The 18635-nt window shown below is 56.6% G+C and overlaps 1 protein-coding gene across 5 annotated transcripts; it reads left to right on the top strand.

Moving 5' to 3' along the window:
* The first annotated feature begins 345 nt into the window (after positions 1–345).
* FAAH2 (fatty acid amide hydrolase 2) lies at positions 346–17453 on the top strand. 5 transcript variants are annotated; one of them, XM_078877212.1, is made up of 12 exons: positions 346–402; positions 3443–3642; positions 4047–4129; positions 6953–7089; positions 7656–7865; positions 8730–8849; positions 10881–11016; positions 11920–12037; positions 12613–12732; positions 13455–13566; positions 14891–15085; positions 15698–17453. In XM_078877212.1, exons 2-12 carry the CDS (start codon positions 3451–3453, stop codon positions 15883–15885), a joined length of 1611 nt encoding a protein of 536 aa, XP_078733338.1. In that variant the 5' UTR covers positions 346–402; positions 3443–3450; the 3' UTR covers positions 15886–17453. The 5 variants fall into 5 exon arrangements, with proteins under 5 accessions (XP_078733338.1, XP_078733337.1, XP_078733339.1 ...); XM_078877211.1 differs by having other exon boundaries at positions 393–482; XM_078877213.1 differs by lacking the exon at positions 346–402 and adding an exon at positions 863–943.
* The last annotated feature ends 1182 nt before the right edge of the window (positions 17454–18635 follow it).

Raw genomic sequence — 18635 nt, 5'->3', positions numbered from 1 at the left:
TTGGGGGGGGCTGCTGCTGCAAGGAGGGTGCCGCGTGAAGATTGCCTTGGGCCCTGGCGAAAGAGAGAGGAAGACGCAGGAGAGGATTGAATACAGTTGCCACATTCTAACACCTGCCCCACTCGAACGCATGCCAATTGACGGGCTGTCCCGATCAAACCCGGGACAGGTGGTAACCCTGCGACGACGAGAACGGTCAAGTGGAGGTAAAAAAAACCTCTGTTATGGCACCGCTCTCGATTTGTATAATTCGATTCGATTCTAGATTTAGGAAACAGTACGATTCGCATGCTCCATGTATTCAATAGCGATGGGATAGGTAATCGATTCTAGTTTAATTAATCGTTTTGGAATCGGAAATCACGCGAAGCTCCGGCTTCCTGAATGAAGCTGTCAGGATAAGTGAGTGGTGCTCGGTGGCTCAGTGTGCGTTTCTCAGTCTGGTCCATTGAGTGGTCCTCAGGGTGGCTCAGTGAGGCTCAGTGAGTGGTACACGGGGTGGCTCTGAGTGGTGTTCAGGGTGGAGCTCGATGTGCTCATTGATTGGTGGTCGGTGTGGCTCATTGATTGGTGGTCGGTGTGGCTCAATGAGTGGCGCTCATTCACATCTCGATCTCCGACGAACTCCGTGCCAGTGACGCTGTATAATTGGCGAGTCGCAGCGCTCGCATCTGGGGCGGAGTGTGGTCTCGGTGGGCTGGGGGGCGATAGCGAGGGGGGGCGTAGAGCGAGAGGGGGGCGGAGAGGGGGGGGCGTAGAGCGAGGGGGGGGGGGCGTAGAGCGAGGGGGGGGCGTAGAGCGAGGGGGGGGGGCGTAGAGCGAGGGGGGGGCGTAGAGCGAGAGGGGGGCGGGTACCAAGGGCATCTCCGAGCGGCGAGGTCAGGAGGGAGCTAAGAAGAGAGGAAGGAGGCAGCAGCAGCAGCTGGGATCGCTCTACCCCGGCGTGAGTGCACCGAGCCGGGGGGGAGAGCGAGGGGGGGCGTAGAGCTAGAGGGGAGAGGGGCGTAGAGGTAGAGGGGGGGGGCGTAGAGGTAGAGGGGGGGGCGTAGAGCTAGAGGGGAGGGGGCGTAGAGCGAGAGGGGAGGGGGCGTAGAGCTAGAGGGGAGGGGGGCGTAGAGCGAGATGGGAGGGGGCGTAGAGCTAGACGGGGGGATGCGTAGAGCTAGAGGGGGGGGCGTAGAGCTAGAGGGGGGCGTAGAGCTAGAGGGGGGGGGGCGTAGAGCTAGAGGGGGGGGGCGTAGAGCTAGAGGGGGGGCGTAGAGCTAGAGGGGGGGGCGTAGAGCTAGAGGGGGGGGGCGTAGAGCTAGAGGGGGGGGGGCGTAGAGCGAGAGGGGTGGGGCGTAGAGCTAGAGGGGAGGGGGCGTAGAGCTAGAGGGGGGCGTAGAGCGAGAGGGGGGGGCGTAGAGCTAGAGGGGAGGGGGCGTAGAGCTAGAGGGGGGGGGGCGTAGAGCGAGAGGGTGGGGGTAGAGCTAGAGGGGGGGGGGGCGTAGAGCTAGAGGGGGGGCGTAGAGCGAGAGGGTGGGGGTAGAGCTAGAGGGGGGGGGCGTAGAGCTAGAGGGGGGGGGCGTAGAGCTAGAGGGGGGGCGTAGAGCTAGAGGGGGGGGGGCGTAGAGCGAGAGGGGGTGGGGCGTAGAGCTAGAGGGGAGGGGGCGTAGAGCTAGAGGGGGGCGTAGAGCGAGAGGGGGGAGGCGTAGAGCTAGAGGGGAGGGGGCGTAGAGCTAGAGGGGAGGGGGCGTAGAGCGAGAGGGTGGGGGTAGAGAGGGGGGGGCGTAGAGCTAGAGGGGGGGGCGTAGAGCTAGAGGGGGGGGGGGGCGTAGAGCTAGAGGGGGGGGGCGTAGAGCTAGAGGGGAGGGGGCGTAGAGCTAGAGGGGGGCGTAGAGCGAGAGGGGGGGGCGTAGAGCTAGAGGGGAGGGGGCGTAGAGCTAGAGGGGGGGGGGCGTAGAGCGAGAGGGTGGGGGTAGAGCTAGAGGGGGGGGGGGCGTAGAGCTAGAGGGGGGGCGTAGAGCGAGAGGGTGGGGGTAGAGCTAGAGGGGGGGGGGCGTAGAGCTAGAGGGGGGGCGTAGAGCGAGAGGGTGGGGGTAGAGCTAGAGGGGGGGGGCGTAGAGCTAGAGGGGGGGGAGCGTAGAGCTAGAGGGGGGGGGGCGTAGAGCTAGAGGGGGGGGGGCGTAGAGCTAGAGGGGGGGGGCGTAGAGCGAGAGGGGGTGGGGCGTAGAGGGGAGGGGGCGTAGAGCTAGAGGGGGGCGTAGAGCGAGAGGGGGGGGCGTAGAGCTAGAGGGGAGGGGGCGTAGAGCTAGAGGGGAGGGGGCGTAGAGCGAGAGGGTGGGGGTAGAGAGGGGGGGGGGCGTAGAGCGAGAGGGTGGGGGAAGAGCTAGAGGGGGGGGGGGCGTAGAGCTAGAGGGGGGGCGTAGAGCGAGAGGGTGGGGGCGTAGAGCTAGAGGGGAGGGGGCGTAGAGCGAGAGGGTGGGGGTAGAGAGGGAGGGGGCGTAGAGCGAGAGGGTGGGAGTAGAGCTAGAGGGGGGGGGGGGCGTAGAGCTAGAGGGGGGGGCGTAGAGCGAGGGGGGGGGCGTAGAGCTAGAGGGGGGGGCGTAGAGCTAGAGGGGGGGGGCGTAGAGCTAGAGGGGGGGGGCGTAGAGGGGGGGGGGGTAGAGCGAGAGGGGGGGGGCGTAGAGCGAGAGGGGGGCGGGTACCAAGGGCATCTCCGAGCGGAGAGGTCAGGAGGGAGCTGAGAGGAAGGAGACAGCGGCAGCAGCAGCAGCTGGGATCGCTCCACCCCGGCGTGAGTGCATCGAGCCGGGGGGGGGATGCAGGCAGCAAGCGGGGGGCGTGCGGGTGGTGGCCAGGGTTGTTGATGGCTCTGCACAGGTCGACGTTGTCACCGCCGGCGCACCTGGGTCCGTCCCGTGACCTCCTTGCCGTCGGCGAACCTTTGACAACTTTGCGTGGCTTCAAGGTGCACCTAGCCTGGCACAATTGCCGCGGTGGTGACGTACCCGCCCGCTTAGTGTCGAACGGCGGCGGCGGCTGTTGTCGTTGTTGTTGTTTGTAACCCAGCTGGGAACAGAGTTGGGCGTTTTGGGGGAGGAGGAGGAGGCGTGATGTGTTGGGTGTGTGGCGTTTCGTGCAATGCGCCATGAATCCGGCTCCCTTAGTTGGATTCGCGCTCACGGCCAACACCGGTGACGATTAGCCGGATCGGTCCTGGGCCTTCTCTAGGTCGACTCAGCCTCAATCGAGTACCTGGTGCTGTGTGTAACATCGCCACTGGGGAGACAAAGGCGGTCGGGCGTGGTGCTGTCCACCCACCCCCTCGTGTGCCGTTCCAGCCTTCATAGGTGCTCGCTAACAGCACTTGCTGCTGTGGTTCTGCATAGCCCTGCGTGTCTCTGTGTCTCCTGCTGTGGTTCTGCATAGCCCTGCGTGTCCGTGTCCCCCCTCCCCGTAGACCCCGCCATGCACGTGATGGAGCGAGTGGCGCTGGCGCTTCTGTGGCTGCTGTCGCAGACGCTGCTGCTAGTGATGGCCGCGTGGCGCTGGCTGGGGCTGTCGGCGCCGCGCGTGCCGCTGCCGCCCCTCGACACGTCGCCGTCGTCGCCGCTGCTGCTGCCCGCCACGGAGCTGGCGGGACGCATCCGGCGACGTGAGGTGGGCCGGGCACTGTGATCCGGTGCCACCACGCGACCTACGCCTGCGTCGTGTTGGGGGCGGCGGGGTGGTGACACGCCTCGTGGCAAGAATCGCCTGGGTTTAGATTCCTGATTCGGTTGCGTTTCTGTGTGGAGGAGAGATTGTGTGTTCTCCCCCTGTCCTGTCCGGGTTTCCACTAAATTCTCCAGTCACCGACCATAGCTAGCAACAACTTAACACTGAAACTGGTATCGGCCAAAACATCCCAATGGAAAAGAAAAAAATCGCCCATTTGAAATGATGCGGGGCAGGACCCTCCCGAACATGAGCCTTAAGACTCGTTGAGGCTCCGCCGGGTGGTCAACGAGCGGAGCGGAACTCCCCCGCACGCACGAGCGCTGCCGGTGTCGTGTGTGGTGCAGGTGCGGTGCGTGGCGGTGCTGAACGCGTGCATCGACCGCATCCGCGCCATCAACCCCGTCGTCAACGCCGTGGTGGCCGACAGGTGAGGAGGAGGAGGAGGTCCGAGGACGGGCCTGGTGACAGAGTGCGGGCCCCATGAACCCCGCGCTCCCTTAGGCGGTGTCGCTCTCCAGTGTGGGATCACGTGACCCATGGTCTGTGAATCGGGGGTGCAGAGGGCAGTGTGGGATCACGTGATTGGTGGTCTGTTAATCGGCGGTGCAGGGGGCAGTGTGGGATCACGTGATTGGTGACCTGTGAATCGGAGGTGCAGGGGGCAGTGTGGGATCACGTGACCCGTGGTCTGGCTCTGGTGACATTGATTGCTGTTGCGGAGCGATAAAGCAGTGGGAAATGAGTCATCAGTTATGTAATGTTGGCCACACTGTATAAATCAGAGACGTTCAGAGCGTTGCCGTAGTCATTGCTTCACACTCGTTTCTGTGGCAGAGCAAACGAGCGAGTCCGATTTAATCTGCCGGGGGTGTTTGGCAGGCGCACCTCTCCGGCTTCTAGATTGTGATGTACTTCGGGCACAGCGCTCCCTCTGGCTCCCCTCGCCCTCTCGAAAAAGCTGTCATTGCTACCAATTGCATCGGGATGCATCGCATCACAAAAATACACTTGGGTTGGTATTTGTGCTGTGGCCTAGGTGTGCATAGTAGTATTTAAAGCCTGAATGGGCTTTGTGGTGTTTTTCACTGTTGATGGATAGACCAGGTAAAAATGTGGCTCATCTGTAAAGAATGTACGCGACCCTATTATCCACCATTGGGCAGCCTTTCTTGGACCCGCATCAGATAGCTGAGATGCATCAACGAGACTCTCGCGGCTTGCTACGCTCCCTCCACTGGCTTCCCACCATGGCCAGCAGGGTCAGCTACACGATCTCCTGCTGCCTGTGGCATCGCCTCTACGTTAGGCTGTTTCCCCGTACCTCCGCTCTGCTGTAACCCTGCTGCACTACAGCTCATGATGGAGCTCTCCGCTCTACACCGAGGAGTACGGTCATGGTCACTGCCAGGCGTCGTTTCTCCGTGGTAGCCCCAGACGTCTGTAACGTGGCCATCATCATCATCGTCGTCGTCATCATCATCATTGTCATCCCACTCTTCCTCAAAGGCCCCACACCTCTTTCTCCTGGATTTCGATTGACACTGAAGTTGGCTCTAGGCCTTAGAGTCACGGTCATTCATCTCCATGAAATATTGTGCACGTAATAAATGGAATTGTATTATGATTAAAATGTCTGTGGACTTCTACTCTCGTTAAAGCCTCACACAAACACAACGCTTCCCCCGTGTGTCAGCGGGATTTTTCTTAATTTTACTTAAATATTTCCAGCACTGAATTCAGGAACTGGAAGAGGGGGAGTGTGGGTGTTCGTAAACTTTATGATATTTTCACGGTAAAACATTTCGGCCGTAGTTTTTTTTTACCTTGATCAAAGTTCACAGGCTACACGTAGCTGCCCTTCAATACCACATATCCTTAGATGCGTGTGGTCAGATTGAACCCTTCACTGGACTCTTAACACAAACGATTCAAGTGTTGTGACTAACAGATGCCAGACTCGGAGCCGACGAAGGTTCTTATAGGGCAGATACCAGTCCACAGATCGAGGAGACTCATTTAAGATCAGTTGTATTGTTTTTTGTGCAGGTGCCAATTTGCTGCTCTATTGCATTGATCACACTCCACTTTCAGAGCTCCTGGTTTGTTCATTGTGAGTTAGCAGAGCTGCGTGGCTGCCTTGCAGGGCTCTGCGGGTAGGTTCTCGTGGTTGCGCTGTCACGGCCCAGCTGTTAGGTGTTTCCCTGGCCCTGTACCGCATCTCGCTCTAAAGACCAAGTTGCCGAAGAAGCTCCCGGCGCTTGGGGGCGGAACGCCAAACAACCCGCCGGCGACACGGCCAGAAAATGCGTGGGGTGCGCGGAGAAGCTCGCCGAGGGCGTTTGTGTGAATTTAACAGCCACTCGTACGGCATCACCTTAAGAAGGCAAAGGAGCGGAACGTTGGTCCAGTCTCAGCGTTTTTGCAGCCGCAATGTCAGCGGCAGCCACCTTTGAGCCCCCGCTCACAGCTGATAAGCTTGGCTCGTGTGTCCCTTTGGACTCTCACCATTGTGCGGCAATACGAACTGAAGAACCCCCATATCCACCGTTCGTTTGTATCTTGTCACTTCGTGAAATTAACCCTCGCTATTTATGACGATCGATAGCAATTTGTGATTGTGCTACTTTGGGATTTTTGTTTCAAGAGACACCAAAATATCCTGAGACTGATGCGAAGTGCAGTATCGTGCAACTCTGTATGCGTGTCCCAGGTAGCGTTACAGCTCCCCGGGGGCACAGTCACCACGCTAAGAATCCCCGGCTTTAGTGGACTGACAGGGGCACTGAATGCCAGGGGGCAGCACAGTGGTGACACTCGCGCCTGGCAGCAAGTAGTGCCTGGCTTTGATTCCTGACCTGGGCGCCTTTCTTCGTATGTTTCCCCACTGTTCCGCATGGGTTTGCTCCGGGTTATCTGGTTTCCTCCCATAGATAATTAAAACCTGCAGTGTAACCGGTGTTGGCTAAACATCCCAATGCTCACAATCACCCACAAATGCTGAATTGGGATCAACACAGCAGCTGCATCAGCAACATCACCCCTCTACTGCAGAAAACTTATCAGGACCCTCCTGAGGCTATTCTTGGTAAACAAGCAGAATAATGAATGGTAATAAATCAAAACCAGAGTAGTCAAAGTGTCTCCCTTGTGAAACGAACATCGGCAGCCCCACCCTCAGTGAGGGTCCGGCTGACTCACCCCCCCTCACCCCCTCCCTCACCCCCTCATCACCCTCACGTGCCCCCTTCAGGTTTGTGGAGGCGTTGGCGGAGGCGGCGCGCTTGGACGAGAGACTCGCGTCCACCACGGGGGACGAGGAGAAGCTGGAGAAGGAGACGCCCTTGCTGGGGGTCCCCTTCACCGCCAAGGAGGCCTTCGCCATTCAAGGTAGGTGGCGCCATGGTAATGCTCGCGCCTCACAGCAAGACGGTCCTGGGTTTCACTCCCAACTCGGTCGCCTCTGCGTGGAGTCTGTACCTTCTGTCTCTCCCTCCGCATGCGTGGCTTTCCTCCGGGTTCTCCCGTTTGTACGTACGTATGTACGGTGAACTTCTTTTGCACTGTACGCAGCCAACCGTGCTAATTGGACGTGCGATTCCTCCCACGGCTAAACAAACACAGACTGTAACTGCTATGGGTCAAACATCCCTACGATAACAATGACAACGCTTGCTACTCAATTGGGATTGCACACGGCAATGTCGGCCCCTGCCGTACCTCGCCCCAATACTGCACGTGCCCAGCGGGTGAGTGAGCGGCTGGGCGGGTGAGCAGGCGGGCGGGTGAGTGAGCGGGTGGGCGGCTGGGCAAGCAAGTGGGCGAGCGAGCGGGTGGGTGAGCAGATGGGTGGGTGAGTGAACGAGCAGGCGGATTAGCAAGTAGGCAGGCGGGTGGGCTAGCGAGCGGTACCGTCGAAGCGCTGTGGTGGTAGCGCGGGTCAACGTTGTGCCCAGGCCTGCCCAATTCATCGGGGCTGCTCAGCAGGAATGGCGTGCGCAGCCAGCAGGACGCCGCGGCCGTGGCGGCGCTGCGCCGTGCCGGCGCCATCCCATTGGGCGTCACCAACTGCAGCGAGCTGTGCATGTGGTACGAGTCAAGCAACCTGGTGTACGGGCTCACGCGCAACCCCTACGATACGCGCCGCATTGTGGGCGGCAGTTCCGGTGAGGGCCCCTGCACCCCCCCCCCAACCCTCTCACTTGTTCCGTGTGTGTTATGCCTGAAGATATAGAGAGGACCTTCATATATAATGCCTTCATATAGAGAGGACTGCAGAGCTTGGGAAATTGTTGGCACAGGCTCCTTGCCGCCGCCGTGTCTGTGTGTGGTTCCTCCTTGCGCCTCCGATTCGCTCGCGCTCTTCGAGAGCGAGCGAATTCTGTGCACGCTGCAAGTTGAACTTCTTTCGCACCATACCGTGCTCATCTGAGATGTGGGGGAAAGACAACAAACTAACCACAAAAAGCAGTGGTAGTCCTAGGGGCAGACAGGCCATGAGAATGTGGATCGTCCACCATTGGCTCAGGGCCACCGGCTGTGGTGAACGCCGCATCCCTGCCATCCCTGGGACAGCAAGGACGGTCATGGCGTCGTGCTGGCTGCATTAGGCCACGGCAAGGCCCTGTCCATGAGGGGCGGCCACTGCTGTGACGGCTCAACTCACCGCACTTGCTATTCATGGTGGAACAGGGCCAGTTTCCCAAATCTTCGCACCTCTGTCCACCCATCGGTATTATAGACGGCCTCACCATTTATACCACTGCAGGTCGCTTGCGGTAGAGTAGGATGTGGCTACCCAAATCTTCCGAGGCGTCTGGGCAGCGAGGATGAGAAGGCCAGATGCCCCATAGTGAGAGTAACTATTGAGCCCGCCCCTGGCGGAGGCCATTTGCGCGAGCGAACAATTGCAGGGCTAGCAGCTTTTTCCACACTCGAGTGCTGAGCTGGCGTGATACGCGGCGTTGCGTGGTGCATGCTGAGTGCTGAGCACGGCGTGCCAAGTGCTGTATTGTGCATGTTGGGTGTAGGAGGCGAGGGTGCCGTGCTGGCGGCCGCGGGCTGCGCCGTCGGCATCGGTTCGGACATCGGGGGCAGCATCCGCATGCCGGCCTTCTTCAACGGGATCTTTGGACACAAGCCCACGGCGGGTGAGCACGGCGTGGGTGCGGAGCCGCCCCCTCTCCGGTGTGCAGCGGATTTTGCTGGAGAATGGAGGTGGCCACCCTGTCACAGACCAAGAGCCATAGAGTACCCCCAAGTTCTGCAAAGAGCCAATAGTATATTTAATAATATATCAGACTACTTATACAAATTTAATTCATTATTCTTTGCTCCTGTGACATTCTACGTTACGCCCCTTCAATAGAGCCTCATGTGCTCCATGCGGCTTGGGAGCTGCATGCGTCTTGGTAGATGCCGGTTGGCCACCACTGCTTTAGACAATGTGGAACAATCTTGACTTAAAGCTTTCGTGACTGCAGGAATTCATATTCTTTGGGTCTTTCGGTAAAGTCACGTCGATAGGTTCAAAGAAAATAACAAAAACAAATGTCTTTGAACCTATCTACGTGACTTTATCGAAAGACCCAAACAACAACAATAATGTAAGGAGGCCCTTTGTCAATCCACCGCTGGATGAAGGCCTCCTCACGGCCGTGTCAGTCCTGGAGATTGTTTGATCAAACTTCGCCGTGCTGATCAGTGCCGGTTTTCTGATGGCGACAAAGAGTCAGGACAGGTTAAGATGTCGCTCACCTCTGACGTCGGACGTGGGTGGGAATCGAACTCGGGTCGCGGGCTTCATTGTGCGGTGCACGCATCGCTCACTCCCTCCTGGCCTGCGATGTCGCTACCCCTGGGTACTGTGCCGTGTGCCCGTCTACAGCAGGCTGGCACGTTAACATTGCGTGTCGAATAACAATGCCGGTCCTTGCCCATTCTTATCCGCTTCTCTCAAACGTGCGGTTTTACAGCTTTACAAGGGTGTCGGCGTGAGTTGGTTGGAACTACGAGTCTTAAAGGATGTCTCGTGAACGCGCGGTAATGGAGCGAGCGTCGCCTGATGACCCGGGGCAGGTTTAGGGATCATAGTCACCGTCAGCCCTCCCCGGCGGTCTCCGCTGCTCTCCCTGTTGTGACCCAAACTTAACTCCGTCACTCCGCTCAACAAGTTGCCCTCGCTGCTCAAACCGAGCGTGTTGCTGGTAACAGTTTCTGGCTGCGCTTCCCCTAGATTCGCCCGCGGGCAAGGGTTGGCGGATCACACGCGAGTGTTGCAAAACTCCCACATGGGCGTCAAGGAGGAGCCATGCCCTGGCTCGCCAGGAGAGGGCGGTATAGCAAAAATGTGGACCTCACCTGTCCCGTCCGTGTGGTACAGAGAAGGGGTTGTCAAACTCAATGGCACAGCAGGCTGGTTTGGATTCAAATGCAACCTCGCGTGGGCCACACAGTTGGGCCTATGAAAATGAAAGGCATAATACAATATTAATTTACTGATTCAAAATCCAAAAACGCGGGACAATAGAGTTAATTTAAAAAAATTGCATCAGGTGGTGCCATATCCCCCCATTTCAGTGTCCGGTTTGAGTTCAGGTTTTTATTTAGAGGTAGAAGCTTTAAAAAAAAATAATAAATAAGTTGTAAAAATTTAAATGCGTGGCAGGCCACAGAAAGGGGGCTTGGGGGGCCGGGTCTTGGGCACGGGCTGTGTATTTTACAGCCCTGGTATCGAGTGTTTATCCCTCGTACACATATATAGAAGACTGCAAAGCTTGGGCAATTGTGGGTAGCGCCAACTCACCGCATTGCTGCTGCTGCCTTCCCAGCTCGTCTGTGGTTCCTCCTCGCGTCTCTGAGTCGTCCTCTCCCTATGAGAGAGACCGGATACTGTGCGGCGCTATGTTACAAAAACATCATTATAATTAACAACAGCCAGCACGTCCTTTGGGCGTGACACTCCCTCCAGCCAGCCAGCCAACAAATCTTTTGTCTTGTCTAGTCTGAAGATGCTCGCCTCGGCGCATCGCACAGGAGGCCTCCCCGTGCCGCCCGTCTCCTTGGCGGCTCTCGGCCGACGCTGGCAGAGGAGCAGTGTTTATTGTGAGTGTGTTGGCATCGGTGGGCGGTGCGGAGCGGCGGGCCCGCTGCTGACCCCCCACGGTCGTGCGCGAGTGCAGGGGTGGTGCCCAACGGGGGGCAGTTCCCCAACGCGTCAGGCTCGCAGGGTGAGCTCCTCGTCACGGGCCCCATGTGCCGCTACGCCCAGGACCTGCTGCCCGTGCTGCGCATCATGGCTGGGCCCAAGGCCTCTCTGTGAGTGCTGCCCCCCCCCCTCTTTCCACGTGGATCCTGAGCTCACATGCTGCTTGGGGTCATCCGGCCTTTCGTCCCACTTGTTGAAAGTGAACGATGGTTGATTCGTGAATTTTTTTTTTAGTTAGGCCACGTTTGGTCATTAAGAACCTCCGCTGCCCAACATTGGCTGAGAAAACCTACGTTTTAAAGTCAATAGTCATTGGCTTATATAAACAACTTTCCCTTGCTACAGGAGTGTGGAATGTACACCACTGATTCTGGGCTCTAAACTTAAATTATGATCGTGACCCCCATGGCTCACGAGTGCAGGGACATGCATTGACTCCCTCAATGGCACAGTCCAGCGGATTTGGTGCATTGCCGACAGAGTCGTTTGTGCACGCATCTGAGCAGCGTATTCCACGCGATAGCCATCGCCGCCACTGCTGCTCGGTGAACTACACCGGGCCCCGGGCTGCTGGGCCACACGGAGTTATGAGATGGCTGCATGGCCAGGGTGTGGGGGGGGTTTGTGGGCCCATCTGTGAGCACCGATAATGAACGTTATCCTCTTGTACCAGCAGATTCGCTCTCGGCACTCCCACGTGTAAAATGCCAAATAATGGGCATTGGTCCCATGTACCAAGAGAGAGTTGTAAGGCTCCGTGAGGCCTTCCTAGGTGAGTCGTGGACAGTGCCACGTGCTCTTTTGGGCATGCGGTCATTGTGAAGCGTCGCTACCTGCACTGCATCGGTGGCGGCTCCAGGAGGCACCGAACGTTATTTTATTCACATTTACCAGAGAGAACACATTGGTTTATTTTATTCTTGGAGGACCCTAACCTTGAAATGTCAGGAATGCCCCTCCACCCCCCTGTGTACTGCCTGTGTACCGTCTCTGTGCCATGCTGTGCCGCGCAGCCTGAAGCTGGAGGAGGAGGTGGATTTGCGGCGGCTACGGTTTTTCTCGATGGAACACGACGGAGGCTCCCCATATGTGGAACGCGTCCATGCCGAGCTTATTGCCGCACAGAGACGGGTGAGCGAGTGAGTGAGCGAGTGAGTGAGTAAGAGGTCAAAGTGGAAGTGCTGCCATGTGTGGGGCCACGCCAGTCGCATTTGCAGCTCTGAGCCAGCCGTGAGAATTCCACATGGCTTTTAAGCAGGGCTAATATCTTCAATAGGATGCTCACTGTTGACTTCCTACAAAATAGTCCAGATTTTATGGCTATAGAGACTTTATTGGTCGAGTCACTTCCCGACCAGGGTTTTAAATCATAACCAACTGAGTTGACGCTCTTCCACGGTGCCACCCAGCTGTGCGTCTTTAAATATGACGGTCGCACTGTGGGTCCTCTGCTGCACGTCGCTGTGTGTCGCTGAGCGTGTGCGACCCGCCGTAGTGGAGTGGTTGGTGCACTGCGCTATGACCATTACAAATGAGTACATGGTGCAGTGTCTAAACATCAGCACTGGAGAGACAAAGGTGGCCGATCGTGGCCAGCCAACCCTCCTGTGTCGTGCCGGCTTCCGTAGGTGCTCACTCAACAGCACTTGTCCCGACACTTTGTTAAGGCTACACGGGGGATCTTTGTCTTTGCGGCCCGCGTGCAGGTGGTCGTTCACCTGCAAGAGCGGCTCGGCGTGCAAGTGCAGAGCCTGGCCCTGGACAAGTTCAAGTTCTCCTTTCAGATCTGGTCGGCCACGATGTCTCTGCCTGGCAAAGATGGGAAGGTGCGGGCGGTGCCAGAGGAGCCACCGGGAGGCACCGGCTCTCCCGGCGGTGGCCAAGATGAGCACTGCGATGCGGGCGAGGATTTTTCCAGACAGCGTCGTTCGTGATGTGAAGCTGGTCACCAGCGTATGTGTGAGCGGTAGCGTAACAGTTACAAAACCTGGCGACCCGAGTTCAATTTCCACTCACGGCCAACACCAGTGATGATTTTCTGAACCGGTCCTGGGCCCCTTCCCTTGGCCGACTTCGTCTAAATGAGCACCTGGTGCGGTGTGTAAACATTGCCACTGGGAAGACAAAGGCGACCGGGCTTGGTGCTGGCCTTCATAGGTGCTCGCTAACAGCACTTGCCCCAAAAGTCTGTTAACGCTATACGTGAGGGGTCTTTGTTTGCCTGCGTGTGTGTGGGTGGTGTAGTGTGGGCAGCGATAGCGCGCTGCATTACAAACGCGGCGACCCGAGTTCGGTTCCCGCTCAGGAATATCCGAACCAGTCCTGAGTGCCTCCCCTAGTTCGACTCAGCCTTAAATGAATAACTGGTATGCAATGTGTAATAAACATCAGCACGAGGAAGAGAAAGGCAGCTGGGCGTGGTTTTGGCCACCCACCCCTTTGTATGCCGTGCCGACCGTCATAGGCGGTCACTAACAGCACTTGTCCCCAAAGCATATTGTCTTTGTTGCCGCGTGTCGAGCGAGAGGCGCATGTGGCTGTGTTGCAGCCGGCTCAGTCGTTTGCGGAGCTGATGGGAGACCGCGGCCCCGCCGTCTCGCCCCGCTGGGAGCTCCTCAAGTGGCCCCTCGGCCTCTCCAGGCACACGCTGCCCGCCATCGGTCAGTCGCCGCCGCCACCACCGCTACACCGCGCTGCCGCTTGTGGAAACGCAGCACCTCTCACTACGTTTACATTCTTGGCTTCACGGTTACATGGCCGCCTCTGAGCTGGCATGGTGAGGGTCTTGTCGATTCTGCCTCTGCGGTTACCCTGGACCGTCGCCGCGGCATCGCGTCTGTCAATTCCTGGGTTTGGCACCAAGGTCGCCGCCATGTGTTTTCGTGTCAAACGTCCTCGCCGTTTTTCGTGGGCGGACACCACTGGGGTGCCCCGGTGGCGAGATGTTAACTCCCTCACCTGGTATGGAGGAGGTCATGAGTTCAATAGCGACCCTGACGCATGTATATTTGGAGTTTGCGTGGTCACGTGGATTTTTCTCCGGATCCTCCGGTTCTTCCCTCCGCATTTAGAATCAACATCACGCGTTTATAGTATTGGGCTGATATGAATGTCTACATTATAAGCCACTTTGTTGAGCTATCATTTGTGGCCAGATCACTCTGAAAAAGAGCAATATAGTAGCTCAGTGTGCCTTACCTGGTAGTTTAGTTTTTAGATTTTTAGTCGCGTTATTGGGAACGATGGGCCCTGTTGACTTGGCCTCTGCGGTTACCCTAGACCGCTCGACTTGCGGACGTGAGTGTGTCGCGCGGCACCGGTATGAGGGCGCCAGTGGGGCAGGAAAACACGAGACAGTGCGCGCATGAGGAATGCTGTTGGGCAGCAACATACACCTGCACGACTTTTACGATAAAACTCCCGATGCAACCCGGACCGTGAGCGAGATGGCTTTTTGCGTGCTCGTAGCATGCCGTTCTTTCTCTCGTAGTGAAACAAGACCTTCTCGCTGTTTTGCCTGTTCACCCAATTGACCTCATACGCATGTTGTCACAATCGGTTATTCGGTTTAAACATTTCAGAATGGCACTGACTTTACTTCTCATTTCCAGTCCGACACCCAAGCTTCCGAGTGCTTTTTGTCATCCCTGTCCATTATTATATCGGTTCTCAACCTTTCCGTTGGACCGAGGCCGCATTTAGGTCTCACCGACTGTCATCGTAGAAAACTATGTTGTACAGCTACAGCGCGGCTTGCGACTCTGCTGCTAGCTGAAGCCAGATGAGGCTTGGGTCATGGGGGAGGAGGCAGCGGAGTATGCGCTGACTTGTGGCCCTGGCGCAGAAGCAGGTTCTCTTCTTCCGTCGACCACGGGGCATGGTGGTGTTCTATGCATCGTGAAATTAATTTGCCATTGCGGTAAAACCTTCCCAAACCGGACTCGATCAAGATAAATACGTGCCGCCCCTGTGCTGCCCCCGCAGGCCTGGGCCTCATGGAGAGCCTGGCTAACCTGAACCCCAAGGCGGCGGCGGGGTTCGTGCGCCTGGGTGGGGAGCTGCGTGCGGAGTTGAGCGCGCTGCTGGGCGACGACGGTGTGCTGCTCTACCCATCTCACCCGCGCCCCGCACCCTTCCACAACGAGCCCATCCTCACGCCCTTCAACTTCGCGTACACGGGTGAGCGCCCGCGGGTTCGCCCGCGACGACGCCCGCGACGACCGGTGCCGTAGTTCACGCCACGGCGAGGGTAGCCATGTGGCGAGTCGACCCGCCTGATGCCCAGCCAGCGATGCCACAAGCCATCGAGATCAGGACCAATGAAATCGGCTTGAGGTGGATTGTTATGTCGCTGCAGCATGATAGATGGCACGAGCTTGGGAAAACGTTGATCTAGCAGTGGATTACAGGGATGACGATGATGAACTCAATTCAGAAATCGAAAATGTTTTGTCTTGTTCATACCGTGCCATTTTTGTTCCTCGTTTTTTGGTTACATTCAACGCGTTCGCCTGAATATTGCTTGAGTGTAACATTTGTGTGCAGTTTTTGTAACCCGTAAACAACTGATCCTCACGTGCACGGTTCAATACTTTGTCAGAGCTGCTGCTTGCGCTGAGCGTTGCTCACCGGTACATCGTTGGCTGTGCGCAGATGCCGGGTCAGCCCTCATTTGCCGAGCAATCGCTGCTCACTTCGCTTCCTCTCGGAAAGTACGAAATTGTTGAACCTTTTGATATTGATTCCCAAATTCCTGACGCGTGGTCTGCCTGCGGCCCACCTGCCCCGCAGGCATATTCAACGTGCTGGGGCTGCCCGTGACGCAGTGTCCCCTGGGCCTGGGTCAAGATCGCGTCCCACTGGGCATACAGGTGGTGGGCAATCATCGGCAGGACCGGCTGACGCTCGCCGTGGCACGTGAGCTGGAGAGGGGCTTTGGGGGTTGGGTCAACCCCGACCGCGACCCCGGGGCCAACTGAAGGCGGTGTGCGGGCGAGAGGATGCCCCGTCTGCCTCATCGCTGCGTGGGCTAGATGCACCCCACGAGATGGGTTACGCTAAACGGTGCAACTCTTAATTCGGTGCAACTGTTGCCTCCAGCGGGGTGTTGAAGCTTCATGTGCGCTAATCAACTTGCGCTCATCGGCATGGCCGACCAAACGTCGGACCGCCAAGACCCCCGAGGAGAGCCTCAGCCGGGTGAGTCTCAGACTCCATTCAGGAGGGTGCTGCCAATGTATCACAGTCGGGGGGAATGCTGCTGCTATCGGTGATTCTCATTGGGTAATTTGTTTCAGCATCGGGATGTGTTTTGGCCAGAACAGCTACATTGTATGTGTGTGTGTTTAGCTATGGTAGGACACTGCAGAACCCGTAGGAAACCCACGCAGAACGGGGAGAACACACAAACACAGAAAGGTAGGAATCAATGCCAAGATTGTGACTAGCAATAGAGCACTTTGTACGTTATGTGTCCGTTAATGTGCCCTAGCGAGTCGCGGAGTGGTGCTGCCACACACACATGAATGACATTCCTAGGTGAGGTCGGTCCCAGTCCCGCACTACCACTGGATTCGTGCGTTATCCACCCCGTTGCGTCTGCATCTTGAACCCACCGTTCCTTGTGGAGCCGGCGTGCGGTAGGGACGCCGCTGTCTGATGTCGTCGGTCCCGCGGCTGCACCGAGACGCTGCTCTGAACCTTCACGCCGAGCCATCAGATTTCCTAACGGGGCTCGGTGGTTCATGGGGGTGCGATGGACGATGCGTCGGTTCCTCGATTGCGGTCGATTGCTAACGCTCCTGATGCGTGCGTGGGGTTGCACGTGCGCATAATTCGACCGTGTGCATGTCTCAAGTGTCGTGGGGTTTGCCTGACCCCTGCCGCCGCTACTGTTTATCTACTTTTAAAAAAAAATTACTTCGTGAAACCAGTTTTCTTAAAAAAAGTTTGATTTCATTATATCCTCTGCCGTTTAGTGGAACGTGCACTCACTGCAAACGCCACGGACAAAGCGATCAACGTGGGAGACAATTAGCGGCACAATCTCGGGAAACTCCCAATCACCTCTGGCCATTATGACGACAGACAGAGCATGGCCCCAGAGCTGTACATTCCTCCTCTGCTCCCCCCTTGCGGCATGGATTGGAGGCTCCCCGCTGCCTGTGTTTGGGCTCCGCGAGAGCGCCGTGTGTGGGAACGTGGAAACTACGTTGGCATTAGCTGGGTAAATTTGACTGCACTGGAAACAGCAAGGCAAGAAGCCTTCCTTCACAGAGACGTAGATATATCGAGATATAGATATCACTGCTGAAGCAATACGTGAGACTGTATAATTATTGAAATGGAGATTAAATCCAAAATGCTGCTACGTAAAGGAGATGCGTTTGATATGGATGCTATGGCGTTGTAACGCAGGAGTTGGCGGTGAGGTATCGTAATTGGCGTGATGCCGGCGAGCGCCCTCTGTGTGTGTCGTGATGGCTTGTGACGTGATATGCTGTGTAACATGATACCCGCAGTAGTAAATAATTCAACATAAAAAAAATCTGCCGTGCCTCCTTGTGTATGAATGTTGAAATGTATCCACATGGTACGTTAGCCAACCGCGCTAATCTCCCTGCTTTGAGCGCTGGCGGCCGTCGGCGCTGTTGCGGTGAATGTTAGGGGTGGCTTCTTTCTGCAATGCTCACTCCCTTGTGTGCTACGATCACTCCACTTACAGAGCTATACACACTTGTGGATGGTCCCGAGTCTCTGTATGATTAGGCATTGGGTTTATGGTTCGGGTTTAGAGGTAGGGTTTTGCATTATTGACTAGGGTTAAGGGTTAGGGTTAATCAGTTATATCTGTAATGACCACTGTTCACCAACACGCGATGACGGGTAAACACCGCTCCCTCCTTCATCCACAGCTCTCTCCTCTCTCATCCCTCCTCTGATGTGTCCCCTCTTATCCCCACGGTCCTCTCTCCCATTCTTTCCCCTCATCCCTGTCACCTCTTCTCCAGCCACCAGTCACAAATTGTCACACCGTTGGGTTGCCCCCCCCCCCCCCGGTCAAGTCGAGGAAGGGATTGACGTCAGCGTTTAGGAGGTAGGGAATGGCGATACTGTGGGGACCGTGATGGAGGAGCGTCACCCCCCCCCCCCCCCCCCCAGGGCGAGGAAGCCTGGCCTCGGGTTTCATGGAGACACAGCACAGCCCCAACATAATAACATCACTTCATCACATCCCTTTACCGGCAATCAGGGCTGTTCTTATCCAATAGGCACAGTAGGCACTGATCATTTTTTTGTTTGTATGATGACACATGTAACCAAAATATCTTCTTAAATAAATATATTTTTATTTTAAAATAATGATAAATATATTTAAGGTAATACCGATCGTCTTTACACTCAGATCTGCTGCTGTCGCTTCTCCTAACGCTAAAGGATTCTTGTTTAAGGCCAGCCTAGCTCTAATCTCAGAAGGAATAAGGCTGCTCCGATTTGAACTTGATCATTTACACAAGACTCTCTTACAATCACATTTAGCATTAACAGACAAAATGTCCACATCTGATTGGGACCATGTAGATAACATAACTGTTTTTTCAGCTGCTTCAATATCAACCAAAAGTAGAGTTAACCTGATTGCCAAATTCAACCTCCTGTCAAAAAAGAAACCCGAACCACACTTGGAAAAGTTAGATGTTAACAAGATTGTTATCAATCACAGTAACAG

The sequence above is a fragment of the Lampetra fluviatilis genome, chromosome 47 (genome assembly GCF_964198595.1).
Source record: "Lampetra fluviatilis chromosome 47, kcLamFluv1.1, whole genome shotgun sequence".
Lineage (NCBI taxonomy): Eukaryota > Metazoa > Chordata > Hyperoartia > Petromyzontiformes > Petromyzontidae > Lampetra > Lampetra fluviatilis.
The sequence above is the reverse complement of the archived record's forward strand: the minus strand, read 5'-3'. Positions and strand labels throughout refer to the sequence as shown.